Genomic DNA, 18,588 nt, shown 5'->3' on the forward strand with positions numbered 1-18,588 from the left:
ACCGGAACCCCCGCTGAACGACCTCCTGCAGTCGATCTCCTGCCGGCGCCATTTTCCGTACGGAAAACGATTCGCGGCAGGAGATCGTTTTCCGGACCCCCGCTGGACCCCCAGGGACTTTTGGCCAGCTTGGGGGGGCCTCCTGACCCCCACAAGACTTGCCAAAAGTCCAGCGGGGGTCCGGAACAACCTCCTGCAGTCGAATCGTGTTGGTCTATGGCCGCCGCCATTTTGCGCCGCCATTTTGAAAAATGGCGCCGGCTGAAGACAACACGATTCTATTGCAGGAGGCCGTTCTGGACCGCTGCCGTTCCGGACCGCCGCTGGACCCCCAGGTAATTTAAGGCATTGGGGGGGGGGGGTTCGGGAGGGTGGGGGATTTAATTTAAAGGGTCGGGGGTGGGTTTTAGGGGGTTTTAGTGTGCCGGTTTTCCTGCCCTCCCCGTTCCCCCGATTTACGATTTTTTGACGATAAATCGGGGGAATTGGTATTGTATCGTGGCCCTAACGATTTTTGACGATTTAAAATATATCGGACGATATTTTAAATCGTCAAAAAACGATTCACATCCCTAAACCCTGGGTAGCATTATCTTAGCCGAATAACTTATACGGATATCTCCGATATTCAAAGTTATCTGAATAAGTTATTCGGCTAAGCCTGGATGCGATTCTGAGTTATTCGGATACGTATACCCAGATAACTTTACCTTAACCAGCTATGTTCAAATGATATAGCCAATTAAGGGGCCGATGCAATATTTGTGCACAGAAAATGGGCACTCAGTATTGAGCGCCCGTTTTCCTAACGCGCGCCCAGCCACCTCTCCTGGGCACGCAATGCAATATTTAAATTAGGGGTTGCGCAAAAAAGGAGGCGCTAGCACCTCCTCATCATCGGGAGCACAGAACAGGTGGCTATGAGTCTGAGAGCCGACCCAAGCCTCCCCTCATGCCTTCACAATATATTCACTCCTTAACCCTGCCATCCCCTTTTCCCTATGCAACTCCAACTAGAATCCTCCTGCCCCATCTGGCATCCCCAACCCCCAAAACAGCGACACATCACATTGATCCACACTTTACTACGTGCAAGGCACAGGTTTCATAGCTATTGGAGAAAGGTTTCAAGATATTGGCCTGGTTTTTAGCGTTCTTGCTATCATTGCTGATTAGTCTGGCCAGTGAGCACTGAAGGTGCTCCAAGACATCATCCTGAATCGAAGTGTTGAGGGTGGGAGAGGGAAGCCCAGCCCCAGTCATATTCCATCCGCTGGCTCATCACCAAGGAAGCATGTGATCTATTCAACAGGACTCATCAGTATTTCCTCTCTTCACTCAGATATACAAGGAAAGATTTCACAGGGTATCGGCAAGACAGCGGAGACATGGACATGTGTGTGTGGGTGGGTGTGTGCATGGGTGGGTGGGGGGAGAATGACAGAATGAAAGAAGAAGAAAAAAAATCCTCTCTTTCTTTTCCCCTTTGTTCAATATGTCATGTGTTCAGTTTTTATTGCTTTAATGATTGGGTGCTATGGTTCTTGAACTCCCTTGTCAACAATGCTTTGTCCTTGTTTTGAAGGAGCATTACATGCTTTAAATGAAGGCAACAAACACCTTTGATTCTACCATAATGTAGGGCAGAGTTGTTAATATGCAATGTTAGAAGGCAACCACTTGGGGTAGTTTATCTGGCAGGCTGTGATGGTAGAACTGACTACCATCTGGGTCTGCCAGCAAACAACAGGTTCTACGATATCTGTAAGTCCTAGCAAAACAAGAGGCACTCATGGAGCTGGGCCTGCCTGACAGACTATGCAGGGGAGCCAGGAAGCCAGATGTTAGGGCAATGGTCACATTACAGAGCTTTCTGGTGAGGCATGGGAAAGGTGGAGTTGGGGTGAACTAAGTGCAGATCTTGTATACTCTTCCACCCATGATGACGAAGTACAAAACAGGAAGGCAAAAAAAGACTATCCTGGATAAGGAGAAATCTTGCAGGTGATCAGACTCTATGACTAGATCTGGAATGCATCCTTAACAGTGTGAACAGAATAATTAGGCAGACTGGATGGGCCAAATGGTCTTTTTCTTCTGTCATTCACTATGTTATTGTGTAATTGTATGTGTGGATTATGCTTCCAAGAGTTGTCAGAGAAAATCAATCTGTCACTTAAATAAGGATAAACTTATATAAAAACATAGAAACAGAATATGATTGATAATGACCACAAAGCCCATCTAGTCTGCCAGTCTGCTTTCTTTTAAATGCCATAAACCAGGGATGGCCAACTCTGGTCCTCAAGAGCCACAAACAGGTCTGGTTTTCAGGATAACCTCAATAAATATGTATCAGATAGACTTCCATTGTATGCAGATATGCATGTTCATTATGGATATCTTGAAAACCAGGCCCGTTTATGGCTCTTAAGGACTGGAGTTGGCCACTTCTGCCAAAGTCCATAGTTCATCCCCTGTTTTCTCTTCACTTCATCACAGCTAAAGATCCTCTGTACTTGTCACAAGCATTGAATTATGTTACTCTTTTTGCCTGATCCAACAGATCCTGGGAAAAAAAGAAAACCCCAAGTATTCTAAATGTCTATATCAGATTCAAAATGCAATTTCCATTGTCACTCCAATTAGGTTGAATAATTTAGGGGAGGAAGCCCAAAAATGTTCATATTGTTTTGCTTTCATTTCGGGGGTGCGCCATTTTGGGTCCACCCTGCTTGATATTTTTGTTTTTCTTAAAAAAACAAACAAACAAGAAAACTCAGACCCCACTCCAACCCTTCCTATTTCTTAAAATATTGAGCCCCACCACCACCACCAGCTGGCCCTTGTCACATGATAGGGGCAAAGGGCTAGCCAACTCCATTTTGAAACATGGTGCAGGCCACCCATTGCCCCGTCATGTGACAGTGTCTGCCCAATGGCACCAATAGCCCCTGTCACAAAATCGGGGCAAAGGGCAGCTGGCACCATTTTGAATAATGGCAGGAAGTCGCTTCCGGGCCCCTGCTAGAACACCAGGGAAATTTTGGTTAGTCCTGTGGGGGGGGGGGGGTTCAGGAGGGTGAGCTGGCTTAATATTTTAATAAACGGGAAGGATGGAGCAGGTTCTGTTTTTTTGGGTTTTTTTTTACAAAATATTGCATTTTTGGCTCCCCCTCCAAAAAAAAAAAAAAAACGATAGAAAAAAACAACATGAAATTTCATGTTGTTTCCTACCATTTTTTTGGAATTCTGAAATGAAACAAATTAGGAAATATCGTTGGTATTTCCTATTTCGTTTCAAACGAATGCCCACTCCTATCATATATGCCATTGCCTTGCAGCGCCAGCTTCATGAAAATCCAAGTTGAAGTCAATCAAACAAGTACTGAATACCTGTTGCATACTGTGATCATGTTTAATGCTTGATAGTCCACTCATGGGCACATGGAACCATCCTTAGGGGAAAAATATGTCTGGGTCCTGTGAACCTGAGCTCCCCTCAGTAAGGTCCTAGGGGTGGGAACTTGTTTTCTCACCCTTTCCCAGAGGCAGTTTTTCTCATTATCTTTGCCAGGGTCTGTGTGAAGGGGAAATAGTCTTGAACCTTATTTGGAAAGGCATGTAAAAATAAATGCCATGTTATTTCATGGATTTAAGACTTTTTTCTGCTGTTTATTTATTCAGTGCTTCTGCCTGTGCTTTGTGAATCGGGTGGTAAGTGAACTCTGGACTGTCTCAACCGCTTTCCTAGGAGTCACAAGTATGGGAAGGTTACACAAATCTAAAACACGGCCCTAAGAGCATTAAAAAATACTTACAAAGTGCAGGAGACACACAATTATAAAACTTTTCTAGATCACATTCAGTTCCATTCCCTGTATGACACAAACAAAAGGAACAATGAGTTGAATAAATTATACACGGGAACTTAGTGTTTCATTAAAGAATATGTATTTGTTATTTTAGGCCAAATAGAATTAAACATGAACACTACCTCATAACAGCCAAAAAAGAACAAAATATATATATATCTTAATATATGTTCTGGAAAAAATGAAGAGCTTGAAAATGTAACAATTTAATAAAAAGTCCAAAGGGTATTAGATAATGACAAAAAAAGACCAATTGGCCCATCGAGTATGCTTAGTTATTTTTGTCCACACTGCCAAGGATAAATCCTAGCTGCCATCCGTAGAGTGTGGTGGTTGTAAGAGATCACTCCTTATCTAAGACAGTGTTTGTCATCTTCCTTGTTTGTATTCCACCCTCTTGGACAGCCGAGCATGCAAAACCCTTATTTAGTTTACACCCAGCACCCCAGGTCTAACTCCAATTTGGATTATTTTATAAGATGAAACTGTAGACCAGATAGTCTGAAGTATCACTTTGATTCTTTGGTCACTTTCGGCTAAATTTTAAATCCCCTGCGTGCGGGGGAAACGGGGGTTACGTGCGCGGCCGGGCCTTGCGCATCTTCAAAGGGGCCTGGCCATGCGCGTAACTCACAGAAGTGCCGGGCCCAAGAAAATGGGCGGTCCTGGGGGGGGGGAGGGGCAGGGAGGGCCAGAGCTGGAGGCGGCCGGTGCAGTGGCCATTGCCGCTGTGCCGAGGGATTGCACGCCGGCAGGCTGCTGGCGCGCGCAACCTACGCCAGCTCAGGAGCTGGCGTAACTTCTGAAATAAAGAAAATAGCAAAAGGTAGGTCCGGAAAAGGGGTCGGGGAAGAGGGAGGGAGGGTAGGTAGGTAGGAAAGTTCCCTCCCACGCACGCACATGTTATAAAATCCCGCTGGTCTGGATTTTATAACATGTGCGTGCATGTTATAAAACTGCGCGCCCATGTGCAGGTGCCGGGTAGTGCGCGCACATGGAGGCACACGCGTATTTTCTTAAAATCTACCCCTGAGAGGGTAATTATAAAAGGGACCTCTGTAGGTAAAGTAATACCTGCAGAAATGGCCCTCTACAAAAAGGGCGGGACTGATGCATACATAAAATTACCCGCACTGACACAGTATAGGTGTACTTTGACCTGCATAGGGGGGAGAAACATTTCATGGAGGGGGGGTGGAGTCTGGGTGGGACTGGGACTTGCATGCATGCTTTTCTATTTTAAAAATATGGACGTAAATTGCCTTGGCCAAACTACGCGCACCAAATAGCAGGTGTAATTATGTGAGTTTTGTTTTGCTCGGATCATTTTCAAAGCTGACTTATGTGCAAAAGTCTTCTTTGAAAATCCATCCTTATTCAGTAGGACGACCACTGGAGAAGTTACCTAGCTTAAGTTAAACTGGTTAACTTGTCCCATATACTCAGTGGGAGAAACTTCCTGCTTAAAGTTATCCGGCCTTGTGTGGCCAAATTGCTACTTATCCGGATATCTTGAAAAGATATTCAGGTGAGCAGCGCTGGAATGTAAGAATATAAAAGTTGTAAAAGGCCTACGGCTGCTTTAGAAAATTTCTTCCTTTTCCTGCAACTCTGCCCTTTTGGGCCATTTATCCCACTCCCCTTTCAAATGTAATAAAATTGTGGGTGGTCGGAGGGTGCTCTGCCTTCCCCGAAGCATTCAGAGAAGGAAATGTTTTGGCCGCTTGCCCCTTCCCCTTCTCTCCCCCCCCCCCTTTGAAATATGGGTGCTTCTTGTGTTACCCCCCCCCCCCAGACCCTCCTTCCACCCCCCCCCAGTCACAGAAATCCCTGCCGGCAGTGAGATAGACATATTTGAATATCTATTAACATATTTATATACAATATCCATCCTTTTATATATTTTTCAAGTGGCAATACCTTAATTTGTTTAAAAAAAAAAATCTTGAAAATCCTGCTGTATGCAATAATCCACAGCTGACGTTTCGGAAAGCGTGTTAGCATATGAGCATAGCATACAGATTCCTTGTGTTGTTTTCTTTCAACAAATAAGCGCGCCTAAGCTAACAGAGCAGAAGTGGCCATGAAGTCTGGCTGTTTGACTTGCCAGATTTTGTCCTGCCCCCTCCAAAAAGAAATCCTGGTCAATTTGATACCAGCATTCCAAGACCATATTCTGACAAGGGTGCATAGCTTTAAGATGAAACATATGGAACAACTATTTCACACTTTTAAGGAATGGGGAGGGCAATTTTAGTGCATTTACCCACATAAAAAGTCATTTGAAAATTGTCTTCCCCTTTAATGTGGGGAAGCACTCTGTTTCACAGCATGCATACTTTTACTGGAAGAGTAAAATGGGCAGGATTGTGTCACAAGAGGGAGGGTATGCACAGGGATTTCACTTTAATGTGCCCAATTTGTGCCTTCAAAGCAGGAGCAAAGTATGTGGGTAGAAAATTACCCTGCCGGCTTCCGTGGGGAGTTTCCCTTTGAAAATGAGCTGGCAGGAACGTCGGTGCAAAGTAATTTCAAAACTGGCCCCCTACATTCTTTTGGAATTGTGTTCCTACAATGCATGATAATCAGTATAGAGCATTCTATAATGGAAAAGCTTTTAAAATCTAATTATATTAAATTCAAATGAAATTACGGCACATATATGACACACATCTTAGCAGAGAACTGAGAGAGTGGCAGAAGACATAATGAAATCACAAGCTGGTTTGAGTTGGCAGGTGATATACAACCAATGTGTTTTTCCACATGAATGTCAACTCTTCTTTTAGATTATAATAGGAGTCTGCACTGACTCACCATGCATACAAATTCACTTGAATCCTCTCTTAGGTGCTACTTTTTGAAGTTAAGAAATGTGCGTGTTACTGGGAAATTTCATAATGAAATAAATTATAAAGGAATTAAAGAAGAAGCTATGGTATCATCTGAAGAAAGGGACGTATGTGTGGACAGTAGAGAGACTGGATAATTCAGCAGTTTTTTTTGGCCTTACATGGTCAGTTTCATAAATGTAATGAAAACATATGGGATCCATGAAGATTATTTCACTCAACATTTGCAATGAGACGTCTGTCCACTCACCAAGCCAGACGTCAAACAGCACTCAATAAATGACGCAGGCCACGACTGTATGAATGCAATTCTTAATTTTATGGAAATAAAATGGCTGCAGCATAACATCAAAACATCCCAACAAAGACAGGATCAAACACCGTAACATTGTGTAACAACACATTTAGTTATCCAAACTATAACAGCATCTCATACAGCAAATTAAGTGTGGGTGACCAGCCTTTCAATACAGCAGTCATCGTACACAGTATGTTAATCAGACTCAGTCATGGAAGCTGTCCTGAGCTGCATAAAGCTCTACATGGCCAAACAGTATCAGATCCTTGGCCGGATCCAGTGAAAATGGGCTCAGAAGGCCAAGACCCAGCTTTAAATTGATTGTGGGCTGCTCTTTCTGAGCCCCCTTGCTCTCCTCATCCCACTCCCTAGTGACGCTACCCTAACCCTCCCTAGGCTCACCCCCTGCTCTCCCCATCTCCCCAGCCCTCCTTGTCTGTTCATGTGCCCCCCTCTCGCTCTCTCCCATGTTGTGTCCACACTCGCCAAAGGAATGTTGCTTGGATCTGGATATAGACAGCAAGCTCTTTCTCCCTACCTGGAAGCAGAAATGGTAAACATCCACATCGGTCCTGAATACGCCTGGCTTTGCATTCCTGCACACATCCGTAAGTGCTATAGACCGTGGAATACTTCAGCTTTATGTTAGGGTTGCACTCCCCCCAAGGGTATTCCTGGATAACAGTCTTCAAAACAAACAAATAAATAAATAATGCTTTGGTAAAAGTTTACTTTTAAGGAATTTAGAGGGTAGTTTTCAAAGGGACTTGTGTGGGTTACGTAGTGCTTTACCCACAGAAATGACCCTTTGGAAAACTACGCAACCTGTACGCGCGCATACACACTATGGATGTGTATTTGTTTAAAACAAAATAGGCAATGTCAATGATATTGTCTATTTCATTTAATTTTGCTGGAATCACCAAATGAAAGAAAAAATGCAGAAATGTCATTATTTTTTTTTTTATTTTGTGTTAGTATACACTAACAAAAGGCCGGATTTTTAATACTCCCACGTGTAAAAAACAAGGGTTATGCTCGTGGCTGGGCCTTACGCATGCCGCGCACATTTTAGAAGAGGCCCGGCCGCACGCATAACCCCCGTTACGCGCACAAGAGCCAGACCTCTGTGAAGGGGCGGTCCGGGGGACGGAGCGGGATGGTCCAGGGGGCAGAGCGGGGAGGTCCAGGACAGTGCCATTCCTTGCTGTCCTGGTACGCGCAAGTTACTTGAAAAATAAAAGGTAAAAAAATGTAAAAATGGTTTTTAGAGGGTGGGGAGGAGAGGGGAAGGGAGGTTAGGATAGGGGGTAGGAAAGTTCCCTCCCAGTCCGCTGCTAAATTGGGGCAGACTGGGAGAGAACAGGGGAAGGCCCCGATGTGTTGCTGGGCGAATGTTGACAAAATCGACCCCCCACCCTCCCCCTTGCATGCGCCTCTGCCGATTTTAATACAAGCGCACACTGGTGCACGCATCTTATAAAATCGCACGTCCATGTGTGCACGCCGGGTAGCGCGTGCACGTGGACACGCGTGCGTATTTTTTAAAAATCTACCCCTTAGTGGGTACTAACCACAAAATTATGAAAAAACAGAAAGTAACCCAACAAACCATTTTAAAAACAAAATCAAGCAAAAAAAATCACACAAAATGAAAACAACACGAAAAAATAAGCACTGCACACCCCTGTGTATACACTTTTATACACATAAGGGGAAGGCGTTCCAGGGAATGGAGTATAGGCAGGGTGGGACTTACATGCATACGTTTTGATTTTTAAAAATCTTAGGTGAATTTTCAAAGGCATTACACATGTAAATGTAATATACTATCGTAGCAATTTTCAAATGCCATTTACCCGTGTTAAGTGCACTTAACACGCGTAAAATCTATTGACAATTCAGTTGCATATATTGTAGCAATTTTCAAAAGCACACTTACATGGGTAAAGTGTATTTGCACGTGGAAAACCCAGTTTTAGGTGTGTAAATACTTTTGAAAATCAGCCTTTGAGCATAAATTCTGTCAGGTATCACTCAGGCAAATAAAGCCAGCAAATGTTTGTAGGCCTGTTATAAATTTACCCCCCTTGGTGCCCGAATCACTAAGGCTTCCCCCCCCACCCCCCCATTCTATATCTATAAAAAAAAAAGACCGTGGTGACTCAGGCCCTTTACGGCATTGAATTTAGATGACAGTTGTATTAAACTAAGGATTCGTTTTTAGTCATTCTGCATGAAAACTCCTTTAGTTACCTTAAGCTGGCGAATTGAGGCATGTGCGTGCATTCCTACTGGAGTCCATAAGCCCAAGCCATCAAACTGTGGTGGTTTCTCAGGTGAATGAATAACGAAGGTAATCCCAGCATCAAAAAAACCAAGGGAAGGATCATCAGTGAATTCCGACTGACGGGAAGCAGTTATTTTCAAGATCAGTTTACTTCAGTTTTAATTTTCTCCTTCCACCTTTATAGGTTCAGAAACACTACAAACTAACTAATTCAGACCCCTAAATAAATAATAGTGGGGAATCCCTCCCTTACAACTAATGCCAAACTGTGTCCTTTTAGTGACACATATTACCTTTGGGGGTCAATTCAGCCATTTAGATGACAGAAATTAAGCCACGACAAACAGCTTGTTCAGCAGGGCTGACTATTTTAAATGCTGTTCTGTGTATATAGTTGGTTTACTCATATTGATTTATATTTATATCTAGTTTTCACCCCCCTGTTTAATGTACTCTATTGGTTATACGTAAGGGCCCCGCCCAAAAGTTAATCTTGTTCCGCTGTTATATGTAAGGGCTCCGCCCAAAAGTTTTTGTTTTTTGTAAACCGATGCGATGTGTCAACGGATGTCGGTATAAAAGAGACCTTAAATAAATAAAAAAATAAAAAAATAATGAAAGTTGGCCACAGAAGGCCGGACAGCAGTGAACAGGTCATTAATGAGAGCATGAGGCATTTTGGGGGGTTGACCAGGCTCTGAACCACTGATTGCAATATTGACCTTGTCACATTTTATCTAATCCCCATTATGCCTTTTTGGAAATGCAAAGTCACTCCGGTGACATCGGTCCTCTACAGAAAAGAGAAGAGCAAATGCTTGCTGCATGTTCAATGAATGACATCAAATATGAAGTAAAAGCAAAAAGAAAAAAAAATACTTGATCACAGTTCAGTCTTCATACCGCTTCATTTATATACTATATCCAAAGTTTTATGCCAGGAATATAGAAAATAAGGGGGGAAAAATGCAACACTTGGACACATTTAAGAAAAGCATTTCTAGGGGACTAAATGCCCCAGCACTACCATGTCAAATACAAAACATCAAGGTCTGGCAAGCAAGTTTTGCAAGAGACAAAGGGCCTAGGCAGCACTAAAGCACCCTAAGGCTATTTAGCATGCATGTGCAATAGCGTACTGTGTACTAAACCCTAGCTTGCATGTTAACTAAGGTCTAATAAGCCATTAACACATATGCACTCACATTAATGTGTACAGACTTGTAAATGAAGTACAGCAGATGCAAATTCGTTTTTAGCAGGCATATGGTAAAAAGCGTGGTATACTTTCCTACCTGCACACACTATTTACCGAGCAGTTGCTAAGACCGAAAATTTTAACACCCACCTCAGACCAAATGTTAACATTTTAGTTCACACACTATTTATTTTAATGGCTCAGCTACCAGAATGCATTGTGGGTTCAAAGAGGGAGGCAATGTAGATGCTGGAGCAGGAGGAATTGGTTTTAGTTTTGAAGAAGAGGACGTGGGAGAGAAGGAATAGATGGAGAGGAAAGAGAGAGGAGAGAGGTGGAAGAAAAGGAGAAAGAGAGGGGCAGAGACAAAGGAGAAGGCCATAGAGGCCTGGGGCAGGAGGAGGACAGGAACAGTAGAGGAGAGCAAGGAAGCCACCACAGCTACAAATCATTATGCCCAGAGCCGCTCTATTGAACCTGTAAAAGGAAGAAGTAATTTGCATGTACTTTTTGTGCACATTGGCCATTATGACCCTGCATGAGTAATTAAAATCGAACATTGATCCTCAGAAAGCCAGGTCTCACCCTTTACCTGGGCATGTCAAAATGTTGAGTTCATTACAATATTTCACCTCCGGGGTTTTCAAAGCATAGTAGCTGTAGCTGGCAAGAGGGAGCAAAGCACCTCCTTTAGAGGTTTCTACAATGCACTTCACAGATGACTGGGATGTGTTTAAATATCCCAATGAGAGGCAACAATGACAGGACACAAAAGGGATTTTTATAATATTACAGGCCTAACAAGCATGATGAATGGAATAGATTGCACACATGTTGATATTACATCACCTTGTGAAAGAAAAGGAGCTTTTAGGAAGAAGAAACACTTTCATTCCCTTGATGTGCAAGTGGTGTGTGTAAACACGTGTGACTACAGGAAGATCTTGCTCTTGGGTCACAACTGGTTCCTGAAAATCATGTCTGAAGTTGAAGCCAATTTTCCCACATTATTTATTTATTTATTTTTAGATTTTTATATACCGGTGTTCCTGTATTAAAATACAGATCACATCGGTTTACATTGAAACATAAAAATTACGCCAAGAGGCGGTACATATAACAAGGTTATAGAACTTGGAAAACATGGAAAACAGGTTCGAAAAATAACATTGAGAAAATTGTATAGTCTCTTTGAGAAACCAAATCATAAAATAAGGCGTAATTGTCTAAGATAAATGTGATCTGCAGAAGGGATTGCGATGGTGAGAAAATCTTGATAGCTGGAGGTAAAAAATAATCAAAGTTCTGGAAAAGCTTGGCTAAAGAGCCAGGTTTTAATTTTCTTTTTGAAGGAAGCGAAGCAGATCTCAAGGCGGATGTCTGGCGGGAGCATGTTCCATTGGACGGGTCCTGCTAAAGAGATGGTACGTTTCTGATGTAAGGATATTGTTGAAGGAACATAGAGTGTGCCTTTATAAGCTCCTCTGATAGGTCTAGATGAAGAGTGAAAACGAAGTTGGGTACTTAAGTGGAGTGGGGATATGTTGTAAATAGATTTATGAATTGCTGTGTATACTTTATAGAGAATCCTTTGCTTAATAGGCAGCCAGTGGAGGAGTTTTAGTATGGGGGTTATATGGTCTCTTTTATTTGTATTGGTAAGGATTCTAGCTGCAGAGTTTTGAATCATCTGGAGGGGTTTGATGGATGAGGTAGGGAGGCCAAAAAGGAGCGAGTTGCAATAATCAATTTTTGTTAGAATAATGGCTTGTAGAACCATCCAAAAATCATTGAAGTGGAGAAGTGGTTTCAATTTTCTCAGGACAAGAAGTTTATAGAAGCAGTCTTTAGTGGTGGTGCTTATAAATTTTTTGAAGTTAAGCTGATTATCTATCATGACGCCTAGATCACGTACATATGGTGAGTGATTAATTATAGGAGTGGTAGAAATGAGTGGGACAGCTGGGTATATTAGATTGTTATTAACGTCATGATTGATAATTAAGATCTCGGTTTTGTTGTTGTTGAGAATAAGGCTGAGACTGGATAGAAGATGATTGATTAGTTGCAAGCAATTATTCCAGTGAATCAAGGTTTTGTGTAGGGATTCTGAGATTGGGATGAGTATTTGGATGTCATCCGCGTAAATGTAGTGTGTTAGGTTTAGATTATTAAGAAGTCGACAGAGAGGGAGAAGGTAAATGTTGAAAAGGGTTGGAGAGAGGGAGGAACCTTGAGGGACTCCTTGATTTGCTGGGACCGGGTGTGATTCTTTGTTGTTTATCTTTACCTTGAATTGTCTATTAACCAGGAAGGACTTGAACCAGCTGAGTACTGTTCCCTTAATGCCTATGTCTATCAGACCTTGTAATAAAGATGAATGGTTGACAGTGTCAAAAGCCGCAGAGAGATCTATGATTCCAAACTAAGGCCGTGACCCATTTTTCAACAAAATAGCTGCTAGGCTAAAAGAAGCGTAACCCTTACTGAGGAGGTTTAAGTCCCAAGGGCACACAAATATATTTATTTTCTTCGGAACTGCTCCAGCTAGCAATTAACTCGCATGTTTGACTCCATCCCATGGTGGATTCTTTTTATGTGGGAAGCTCTAGCTTCTGGCCTGGACCATGGTGTCTTGCTTTCAGTATGTGTAGAATATAGCTGCATGCCAAGGGGTGAAATACTGGGACAAACCAGACAGGATCAGGTTCTGGGTATTAAAATAAAGTTTATTGATCGGCAATAATCAAAACAAAAGTCCATTTGTTCATAATATTGAAGTTACATTTGACTGCTGCTACATGTGCATTTCTCTGTAGGTAGGTGTCCTGTTTCAGGCATCTGGGTAGAACTCCCATGGTAGTTTTAATTGCACAAAGCTCATCCAGCAGCTAACCGGGAAGCCTATTGGAGACGTCCCTACATTCACAGCAAAAACAGTCCTATCTGAGTCCATATCCTTCCTGGACACCAAGCCCGTCCTGGTCCCATGAGTGGAGACACGATTAGGGTCTCCCATTCTTGCTCTTTCAACCTTAGTTGTCGTTACTGAGGATTTCTCTGAGAGGAAAAGTAAAAAATGGATCAGGCTTCCACAGTTCTGCATCCCAATAGGGAGGGGTGAATCAGAAAAAAAAAGCCTCCCCTACAGCAAATGTCTCAAAAAATACTTGTAAACGGTAAAACTGGATACATCTTCAGCCATCACTTTCTCTCTCAGCAGGATCTGTCACTGGTGCTTGTCTCACCTAGGGTATAGCGTGGGCTCACAGGTCTTCAGTCCTCTGGATGACTCCCCTTTTTGCCCCAAAAGGGAATCCAGCATAAAAATGTCTCTCTCTGTAATTAATATGAGAAGGAACCGCTGGCGGGGAGTGCTCGAAGAGGTATCACTTCAAACAGAAGATGCAGGGTGAGACTGGAAGGCCTAACCAGAGTACAAAACCAAAACATCTTCATTGTTCAGAGTCTCTCTAAAACTGATCACACTGAGCTCTAAAATGGCTCTAAATAGGGTTGAAGCATCCAACCACAGCCCTCCAGGTGGGAGGAACTGATGGGGAATGGAAGGCTCATGATTATTAAAGTTCTGAACAGGGACCTAGTGACATCTAGTGGCCAACCTGTAGGGGTCCCACACAAATGCTGGTAACTTTCAAAGAAGACAATGGCTTGGACCATCTTCACTTCCGAGTTACTGCTGTCCTCAGCCCTACCGAACCACATTTCTGGGAATTTCCCCAGCACACTTCTGCAACAGTAGCCAATCAGCAATTCTTCCACTGCTTTCCTCGCCAGCAACTGACCGCTTCTTCCAGTGGGATGCTAGCGTCCCGTGCTTCCAGAGCCTAAGCTGCATCAGAAAGTGAAACCTCCATCGGAGGTGTGGAACAGGGTGTAAATATGGGAGTGAATTAAGTCTGGGATATCATAAATTGGATGATGAAGGGTGAGGACTCCCTGTACTGAATATGTTGCCAGCTATCCTGAATCCTGTGATGTCTCTTACATTGCCGCTCCACATTCTTAAACCATTTAAGGAAGGCATCATGGTAGAGTGTGACCACAAAGTGAGTACATCTGTATCTTATCTATCCCTAAGATCCACTTTCTGCCTCCACCACTTTCAGACTTCTCTCTCAAACCTTTTACTCATTTTAGCCAGTGTAGCCATGTAAAGAAAAAAAAGGTTTTGCATTCACAAAAAAGCGAGATGTAGCTTGCTTGTTACGGCGGTTACTTCCCCAAAACCAAATAAGCCGATACTTGGATTTCAATACATATCCAGCATAGCACTCTGCTTCAACGGCAGGGGAGAAAGTCTAACATTTCTCTTTCAACGCATAGCTCTCTGATACAACGGCAGGGGGAATGTAGGAAAGAGGATCTGTATATGGACAACAACCAACAAGGTCCAAATTGCATAGTCTGGGTGGACAGAGGCATGGGTGTAGCTTGCTTATTGCGGTGGTTACTACCCCTAATTAAGCTAGATAGTCACTTGGATGCAGTTCCAGCAATGCTCTCTGCATTAATGGTGGGGTGGAAGGGAAATAGAACTAAAAGGTACTAAAAGCCAAGAGTAACAAGTATGTGAAAAAAAAAAAAGTACATAGCTTGCTGGGCAGACTGGATGGGCCATTTGGTCTTCTTCTGCTGTCATTTCTATGTTTCTATGTAAACTAAACTGGTTCACTAGTGATTACTATTTGACTAATTTTTTCTCTTAGAAAACATTGTTTTCATTGTATGCCATATGCATCACCCTTACAAAGAAAGTGATATGATAGGAATCACTGCTCATCCTTCATTTCTGTACAAGAATACATGTCAGCAGACATGCAAATGGTTATATTGTTCCATCTGTTCTATGGTTCTATGTAAAGCCCCTCTATCTGTTGGGCAGTTCATCGTTTTATGTAAACCGGAGTGATTTGTAATTCTCACAAGAACTTCGGTATATATAAATTAAAAATAAATAAAAATAATAATACCATGTAGAAAAGAACTGTACATGTCTGAAGCTACAAGACTGAATGTAGCAACTCAATAGTCATAATCTCTCTTACAAAACCTGATGCTGATTGGGAGAATAAAGCACAGGGGGCTGTGTCAAGGGAGCATAAGCAGACTATTTCTCTTTAAAAGACTCAGAGATGCCACCCTAATGGTGGTGCTATACACTATAAAAATTCTTCCAACACATGTGCATGCTTACAGCCTAATTGAGATCCAAGATGGCAGCAGTGGCCAGCACCACCACCACCACCACCACCACCAGAAGATGTGTCCTTTTTCTCTTTCTGCAGCTGGTCCTCTTGGACCAATAATGGGACGATTAAAAGTAGACCCTCGGTACTGTTTCCGGCTGCAGTAATTTTTCATGAATTTTCCTACATTAAAGTGTGTCACTTGTAGGATATTCACATATTGCTCATGGATCCATTGTAGGTTGCCAGGAGAAAGTGACCAGCAATAGCCTTGTAGTTTGTTGTGCCCTTGCTAGGCTATGACCTAATGCGTATGTTCTCTTTTGTATTTTGCAGATGGATGAGTACCCTGTTAGTAACCTGATGGTGGTTTGGAGATCTGACCTGGCACCATTCTTCCCAGACTCTGAAAGGAGCAATTTATGGGCTCCTGAATGCTCCAGTGGGTGCTTCCGGAAAAGCACGAGGAGTATGAGGGGCTGCTGGACCAGCCGTGGCAGGCAGAGGACAGCCACCTTATGCATGTTTCAGTTTTCATATCTGTCATTGGCCAGCCTGGTGGCTTATGTGTAACACAATTTGTGCTTTCATGTGGTTTCTCTGGCTGTCTTGCATGCCAAGTGCTGGGTTCCACTATTTTCTTTGTGCTTTGTCAGCTGGTCCAGCTTTTCACAGTGTACGGTTTCTGTGTGCCTTTCTGTGTCTGTGTACATGTGTTGTGGCATATATTCATGGATGTATTATGTGTGTTGTATGAGTGCCGGTGGATGGGTGCATGTTTATGGTGTAGTGATAGGGTTGAGAACAGGGGCTATTAAGTTATTAAATGAAAAGGATGGGCATTTGTGACTAATGGGTAGCATGGATATGTAGCAGGAAGACCCTAGCAGGCCACTATTAAAAAGATGAATGCCTCAGTCTCTGGCAGAGAAGCAATACCTTTAAAAGTGAGGGGAAAGGATATGAAACAGAACCTTTTTAAACTTATTCTGCCAAATTTGAGCTTGTGCAAAGAAATATGTTTAGGGGTTTTTTTTTAGCCATTACATTAATAACATTATGTAATGTATTCATTTATTTATTTTCTTTGAACTTTTATTGATCAAATTTCAGTAAACATTAGTGCACTAGTTATGAAAAGAAATGAAGTGAAAAACCCTGGAGTGGTCTCTCTCAGTTACACAAAGCGCTGAGAGGAATAAGTAAGATAAGTCTCATATATGCTTATGCATTGGCTCCCGGTGGAGCAGAGGATTCAATTTAAGGTTCGTACATTCATTTGTAAGCGCCATTTCCTCTCCAAACCATTACATCTGACAGATCTGCTCACTTGCTGTGAGAACCACAGAGATCACTGAGAATCTTCCAGCACACACATACACAGGAAAATATTATGTTTTGTTGGCAGTGCCTTCATTTCCTGTAGTGAAAATTGATATTTTCGTGTTTGGGCCTGGTGCCGTGGAATTCCTTGCCGCTGGAAATCCGGTTGGAGCCCAAATTATTTGTCATTCCACGGGAAGGTGAAAGCCTGGTTGTTGAAGCTTTTGGATCCTGTGTGGGGGGAGGAGGAATTTTTAAATGTGAAGGGGGAGAGTAACAGCTCAGTACTGGGTCCTGGGTTTCTCGGCTATCGGCTGTTGGCAGGAAGATCAACTGAATACAATCAGGCTAGGATGGGGGGAAGTGGGGGGGGGGGGGAGGAGTGAAGGTGGTGGGAAAGGCTCAGTGAGACAGGGTGAGGGAAGTGAGAAGGGGGGTGGTGATTAGTGCTGGGTTCTCTTGCTCCGTGTAGGGAGAGATTGCATTAGTAAATGGGAGGATAATTGCTGTTATGTTTTTGCTACGGAATGGATGTGATTTTATTGTAACCAGCTTTGTGGTCTATGATGTAAATTGGGTAATCAAATATGAAATAAATAATTATGCCCTTTAAATTAAGTTGCAGGCTGGAACATTGACACCAAGCAATAAAGAAAAGAATGAAAGTTAACAATATTGAAACCAGGTTATCTATGGAGAACAGGAGTCAAATAGAGTCCCTTTATTTTTATGCATGATTTGCCCATCGTTATTAACAAACAAAGAAAACTTTACCAAAGAAATTAATCCCCCACCTTATAATGTGGCGGAATTGATACCGATGCAGTTGAATCTTACTCTAATTTCCCCTCTATTGACCACTCAAAAGGTCAGAGGCTCTGCTTTTTTTTTTTTTTATCTTTATCTCAAAATGAAAGCAACTGAGAGAATTCTGTTCCAGACGGGGAAGAGTGCCGATCAGTACTGTAACTAGGTAGAGCAGCCTTGCATTCATCTTGTAGGATCCACATACCTGTTTGATATTGAAAAGCAAGCTTAAACCTCTTCCAGAAACGGTTACTTTTCTTCTCTTCTGAGTATTGTGATTAAAAGTAAAACAGTTTCCATACTCAGTGAAGACATGTTCAAAGTCCTACAGCATGAAAAATACAGAAAACAAAGCTGTCATGGTGACTTTGAATAGCATATCACCTTTGTATAATAATAATAATTGGGGGGCGGATTTTAAAAGCCGGCGCGCCTATTTTCCATAGGCCGCCGGCGCGCGCAGAACCCCGGGACGCGCGTAGGTCCCGGGGTTTTCGGAAGGGGGCGTGTCGGGGGCGGGGCCGATCGATGCAGCGTTTTGGGGGGGGGGCGCGGCATTTCGGGGGCGGGACCGGGGGCATGGCGCCGGCCCGGGGCGTTCCGGGGGCATGGCCGTGCCCTTCGGAACCGCCCCCGGGTCGGGTCTCGGCGCGCCAGCAGCCCGCTGGCGCGCGTGGATTTACGTCTCCCTCTGGGAGGCGTAAATCCGTGGACAAAGGTAAGGGGGGGGGGGTT

General features: G+C 43.1%; 1 protein-coding gene across 1 annotated transcript in view; it reads right to left on the bottom strand.

The window, feature by feature from the left end:
• Positions 1–18,588, bottom strand: part of ASIC5 (acid sensing ion channel subunit family member 5) — a 64,831-nt gene that overhangs the window by 28,714 nt on the left and 17,529 nt on the right. The window contains exons 5-8 of the mRNA XM_029603798.1: positions 18,059–18,178; positions 9,282–9,431; positions 7,564–7,711; positions 3,822–3,878 (exon numbers count right to left, since the gene is read on the bottom strand). Of these exons, the coding sequence (XP_029459658.1) occupies positions 3,822–3,878; positions 7,564–7,711; positions 9,282–9,431; positions 18,059–18,178 (475 nt within the window). The remainder of the gene's footprint in view (positions 1–3,821; positions 3,879–7,563; positions 7,712–9,281; positions 9,432–18,058; positions 18,179–18,588) is intronic.

The sequence above is a fragment of the Rhinatrema bivittatum genome, chromosome 1 (assembly GCF_901001135.1).
Source record: "Rhinatrema bivittatum chromosome 1, aRhiBiv1.1, whole genome shotgun sequence".
Classification (NCBI taxonomy): domain Eukaryota; kingdom Metazoa; phylum Chordata; class Amphibia; order Gymnophiona; family Rhinatrematidae; genus Rhinatrema; species Rhinatrema bivittatum.